Raw genomic sequence first — 5,888 nt, 5'->3', positions numbered from 1 at the left:
GGACCAGGCTGCAGCTCTGCAGTTCCCGGAATCTGGGTTCAGTGACACCAGACCCTGGAGTGCAAGGCCGCTCTTGCAAACACCCTGAGCTGAAGCACTTGAACACTATGCTGAAGTGCCTCTTGCTTCTTTGAGAACAACCCCACACCCCGGTGGGAGGGAGAGGCGAGATCAGTGTCATTTGTATCTTGGAAGGACCTGGGCCATGCGTTGGAAGCTGTCTCCACGCCCACTGGCCCACCGAGTCGTTTCAGATCTCGGCTGCATGTGACACGGTGGTGGACACTGATTAGCTTTATGAAAATAAAAATTTTAAATCACGAGGCTAGTCATTCATTTTATAGTGAACCCTCCCCCCCTGCCCCCCAACTTGTCTCTTCTTCACAGAAAAGGAAAACACAACGAGGCCCGGGAAGGGGAGGCCCTCACACGCCTGTGGCGTCTGAACCGAAAGCCACGCACAGGGAGGTCTGGCCACATCTTGGTACCATGAAGTGACCCAGCCCTTTAACACTCATACTTCCTTCCCTTTCCTAAGACGCGCCCTCTCGCTCGCCCCGTGTCCCCGCGACTGCGTCCGGCCGGCTGCGTGGGGCCGTGGAGCTGGAGCCTGCGGCTTTATTCCGAGGAGACCTCGGCCCTTCTCCGCTGCTGCCCAGGAGGAAAGTGTCCTTACCGTGGGCCTCAGGAAACGTGAGGATTTTTGATTTGTTAAAACAAAGATTTCTACGGGACTTTTTCCTTCGAAATCAAACGGACTCCCCGATACTCACCCAGGGAAAGCTTGGTGCTCGTGTGGGCGAGTGCGGTCACAACACCCGATTTCCCTCAAAGCCCGGCTAAGCAGGAGACGGGCAGGAAAATAACCTGTCATAATCTAACACCTGCCTTTAAAATGGGGGAGAGAAATACAGAAAAGATGGGTTTCTGGGCGACTCCCCGCCTCTGCGAGGGCCGGCTCCGGTTCCGGCCCGAGATCCGCAGGTCCGAGGGGGCTCTCCAGCACCGCCCGCCACCCACAGGCCCCTGCGCTGGGAACTCCCTGGTTTCCGGCCGAGACCCGACGCGCTCTGGCTTTCGAGTGCCTTTCAGAGAGTTCCCTGAACCAGACGCGTGGAGTTAGTGCAACAGAAGATCCAATATAACTTTATATTACTTTACAGTCAATAAGCCTTTACACACATCACAGGCCCTGTTGGGAAATACGCCTACATATTTACAAACACAGTTGTACATATATACATGGTAACAAAATACAGGGCAGTCCAAAAATTAGGTTCATCTCAGACACTTTTTAGCGTTATTCAACCAATACCTTTAAAAAATTACTTCCCCATAATCTAAAGTGACCCCTGGCCCACAAATCAATGCGGTTGGTTTCCATTAGTATCCCCATCAGCATTTGCTTCCTCTCGTTTCTTGAGATCGTCCCCCAAACTGTGCTGAGGCTTGGCCTCTACCTCAGGCTCCCGATTGGCAGGTGGGTCTGAGCCCCGCACAGCCTCAGCCTCAGGAGTCCAGCTCCAGCTGCTCCTGATTCTCACTGAGCCTCAGCATCAGCTGCTGTTCATAGTACAGGCTCTTCGCATAGTTTATCTCCTGGGATAGCTTGACCGCGAGGACCTCCGATTTCACGTGGACCTGCAGGACAGAACGGAGTGAGCACCTGCCCTGCCAGGGTCGGCGGGGGTGGGGTGGGGTGGGGGTGGGGGTGGACAGCCACAGGGCCCAGCTGTAGACACCAGGACGTGCATTTTTAAGAGACGGCCTCTGGGGCCCTACTCCCAGTTAATGCTGATTTCAGGGGGAGCGGGGGGCAGGGGGGCACGGAATCTGTGTCTTTTAACAAGTTCCCCGGGTGACTGTGCAGCCAACCCGCAGTGACCTGCGGTTGGGGACTCCCTGTACCTGGGGACCAGCTTCGGCTCCCGCAGGCTAAGAGCACGAATAAGGGACTGCACCTTGGGATTCAAATCCACACCCGGCCCACAAAGGCCTGCGGCCTTCCTTCTCCAGAACACGGAGCGGCTCGCTTGCCTTGAAAGGGGCAGCCATGCAGCTGGCCAGGCTCCCCATCATGGGAGGGAACTTGTGGAAATAACTCATGCTTTTGGGTGTTAACTCTGTTAATCTACCAGCCCTGACTTAAGCCAATGACCCCAGGGGAGCCTGCACAAGCCAAACCAAACCCAAGTGCATTCCTGGGCAGGAGCAGGTCAAGGGAAAGAGGCCCCCCAAGGCTGGTTGCTATTTCTGATCTGTAGAAAGACCCAGAGATAAGCAGGGGCATTTTAATGACGCACCCTTCCCTCATGCGGGCCTGAGAATGCCGGCAGTCGGGGAGGAAGGAGCAGGACTAGCCCTGGGCTTCCTGGAGACCGAGTCGGAAGAGGGCCAGGACGGGGCTTCCTCCCACGTGCTCCCGGGGCCAGCAGTCCCTCCCAGGAGACGGCCACGTGGTCTGGGGTCACACAACACCTGGGTTTGAACCCCAGCTCCTTACGGCGATGGCTGGTTATTAATAGCAACATCCTTTTTTAAAAGTCCTGCCATAGCAACATCTTCTAGCCTTTTATACTTAAAAATGTAAATTTTATTTATGGAGCACTTACCCTGGGTAGAGGCCTCTGCTAGATAGTGCATCTTTGCACAGAAAAAGTTAGTTTCCGATTGTTACACAGAGAAACGAGAGAAGCCGGTGTGCTGACACCGTCCTGGACCCAGTGCGCCCAGAGTCACAGTTGGGAAAAGCTCGCATCATGTCAGTGGGTCCCCACTGCTAACATCCACGGGCCCTGCGGCACAGGTGCTGGCACGTGCTGGGCCCCGGAGGCAGAGCTGGGAGGCAGCACCCCCTTGTGAGCACGCAGCCAGCTCCTCTGTGCGGGACGGGGAGGCAGCACCCCCGTGAGCACGCAGCCAGCTCCTCTGGGCGGGAGGAGGCACTGTGTGGGACGGGGAGGCAGCACCCCCGTGAGCACGCAGCCAGCTCCTCTGTGTGGGACGGGGAGGCAGCACCCCCGTGAGCACGCAGCCAGCTCCTCTGTGTGGGACGGGGAGGCAGCACCCCCGTGAGCACGCAGCCAGCTCCTCTGTGTGGGACGGGGAGGCAGCACCCCCGTGAGCACGCAGCCAGCTCCTCTGTGTGGGACGGGGAGGCAGCACCCCCGTGAGCACGCAGCCAGCTCCTCTGTGTGGGACGGGGAGGCAGCACCCCCGTGAGCACGCCAGCCAGCTCCTCTGGGCGGACGGGGAGGCAGCACCCCCGTGAGCACGCAGCCAGCTCCTCTGTGTGGGACGGGGAGGCAGCACCCCCGTGAGCACGCAGCCAGCTCCTCTGGGCGGGAGGAGGCAGCACCCCTGGGGTAACAGCCCAGCCTGGCCCCGCAGAGAGCTCCCGGGAGGAGAGTGAGCAGGCAGAGGTGCCCGTGGGCCTCGCTGTCTCTCACACTCTGACCACACGGTTCAGGAGGGCGGAGGGGTGGCCGTGTGCACTCACCATGGGCTTCTGCTGGGACGGGCCGGGGATGGACACTCCGCTGCTCGTGTTCACCGCCTTCTTGGTCACCTGCACGTACACCTTCCCGTGGTCTTTGGAGACGAGGCAGTGGTAGAGATCGTCGTACTTGACTTCCAGGAAAATGGCCTCCCGGTCGACGTAGTCCCCACTTTTCAGGAAGTAGACGGCCTTGGAGGAGATGAGCACGCAGTAGCTGTCGATGTTCTCCACGGCGATGAAGCTGCCAAGCAGAGGGGACGTGAGCAAGGCGCCCGGAGCTCTCTCCCTGTCGCTGAGCCAGCGGGGGGTTGTGGGGGGTGCGCCCTGGTGTCCAAAGGCCTGTCCCCAGTTCAGGCTCCCTCCTCACCCCCCCCTCCCATTTCCTCGTTTATGAATTAGGAACAAAAGCAAGGCTGGCATCGCGGCCCCTTCCACAGGCGGCTCGACCAACGTTAGCGCATGATGACGGCCAACAAGAGAAACCACTTCACCCTGAAAGTGTGTTGTGCGGGGCGTCTCCAGGGAGACCTTTCAGGTAGTGTAGGGCTTGGAGAAAACTGTAACAATGCTCTGCTGGACGAAACAGAGGAAGAAAAGAGAATGTGTTGAAGTGTGGATGGAGCAGCTGAGGACGCTCTCAGAGCGCAGGAGAGGCCAACACCACGCCGCCGGCAGGCAGGCCGGGGGATGGAGATGGACGGAGGCAGTGGAACCAAACAGGTCGCCCAAGGGGCCCGAGGCCCCACGTTTGCACTCCGACATCTACTTCCTTCCTGCCTCAGTCCTAAGAGGAGGCCGTGCAGCCTCTGCTCAGCACCTCCAGGGACAGGGCACCGGTGGGACCCCCACTCCATTTTCAGAAACTCCACAGGCAGGTGCTTTTGCTAGTCAATCTGCAATCCTGACTTTCCTAACTTTCAGCCATTGCTTCTCAGGGCTTTAGGGCAGCTCAGAAAAAACCTCCTCCCTCTCCTCCCTGAGCGCCCAGATGAGGGGAAAGGTCTGCAGGGAAGGCCTCGCTCAGCCCCCGAATGCAGCGCAGTGACCCCGGGGGCTGTGGCAGCTCCGGCCTGGCTGCCTCCACATCTGTGACAGCCTCCACAATGGGCGGCCAGCGACGGAGAGCGGCGGCGGCAGGAACACTGAGAGCTGACCGCAGGCTGGCTGTCAGGCTGCGGCCCCCTGGGCCTTGATGTCCTGAGAGGAATTTGCAAACTGTTGCTCAGAGCCCAGGCTGCCCTCGGAGCTGCTGGAGGACCAGGTCCCAGGACGGCTTTGTCTCGACGTCAGGGAAGGAGGCCTGCCTGCTGGTGACAGGCGGCTTTCCTCTCAGTCCCAGCATGTGCCAGGCACTTGCCACCCTGCATTCAGGACACACGGTTCTCAGCCACCTCCATCCTCCCTCTCAGCCACCTCCATCCCCCCCTCAGCCCCTCCAATCCTCCCCTCAGCCACCTCCATCCTCCCCTCAGCCACCTCCATCCTCCCCTCAGCCACCTCCATCCTCCCCTCAGCCACCTCCATCCTCCCCTCAGCCACCTCCATCCTCCCCTCAGCCACCTCCATCCTCCCCTCAGCCACCTCCATCCTCCCCTCAGCCACCTCACCTCCATCCTCCCCTCAATCACCTCCATCCTCCCCTCAGCCACCTCCATCCTCCATCCTGAGGTCTCACAAGTCCCAACCTCTCCGAGTTTCCCAGGAGGCGCTCCAACCCCGCCCCACTTTTGAACACCTAACTGCTCACCTTCAAAAGCACCTTCAAAAGCACGTGTCCTGTCTCTGGTTCCTGGATAGGACTCAGCGCTGACTATGCTGATGGAGCAGTGGGTCCACATCCCCTCTCCGTCCCCACCACCAAGCACTTGCTCAGCAAGGATCGCCTGCTTCCAATCGCCATTTAATCACAGCCTCACATGGCCACACTGGAGTTTACTGTTCTATTCCAACTGGTGGGCAATGCCAAGAATGCAGACTTGTGACGTCTCGATGCCCAAATGAAAACTACCCAGCAGCTTTGGGGTCCAGGCCGCTCAGCACACAATCCCCACCTCCTGGGCCTGCCAGTCCTAGGACAGAGCTTGCCCACTTGTTGGAACTACATGGGATCCACATCGCTGGTCCAGGGGGAAGGAAAGGGACAGAGAGACAGACAGACAGAGCGGTAAACACTGCTTCCCGACTAAGAGGAAGCACCAGAGGGCCAGCCAGGCCCTGCTGGGGATCAGGTGCAGGTGGAGCACGGCCATGGCTGCCGGTGCCGGTGAGCGGCAGGCGGCTGCGGAGGCTGGACTGGCTCTCGAAGGAGACCCCCAAAGCTGGCCCGTGCAGTTGGGTGAGGGCAGGAATGTGCACTAAAAATCCAACTGAGATGATTTCTGTTCTGGGC

General features: G+C 59.2%; 1 protein-coding gene across 2 annotated transcripts in view; it reads right to left on the bottom strand.

Annotated features, from left to right (window-relative positions):
• Nucleotides 1-1,126: 1,126 nt before the first annotated feature.
• The window catches only part of VPS13D (vacuolar protein sorting 13 homolog D (S. cerevisiae)), a 237,730-nt gene continuing 232,968 nt past the window's right edge, over nt 1,127-5,888 (bottom strand). For both annotated transcript variants that reach the window (XM_014545506.1, XM_005873452.2), the window contains 2 exons: nt 3,500-3,740; nt 1,127-1,641 (listed from right to left, as the gene is read on the bottom strand). In XM_014545506.1, the coding sequence (XP_014400992.1) occupies nt 1,510-1,641; nt 3,500-3,740 (373 nt within the window). In that variant the 3' untranslated portion in view covers nt 1,127-1,509. The remainder of the gene's footprint in view (nt 1,642-3,499; nt 3,741-5,888) is intronic.

This window comes from Myotis brandtii, unplaced genomic scaffold (assembly GCF_000412655.1).
Source record: "Myotis brandtii unplaced genomic scaffold, ASM41265v1 scaffold410, whole genome shotgun sequence".
Taxonomy (NCBI): Eukaryota; Metazoa; Chordata; class Mammalia; order Chiroptera; family Vespertilionidae; genus Myotis; species Myotis brandtii.
This window is presented reverse-complemented; position numbering and strand designations above follow the sequence as displayed.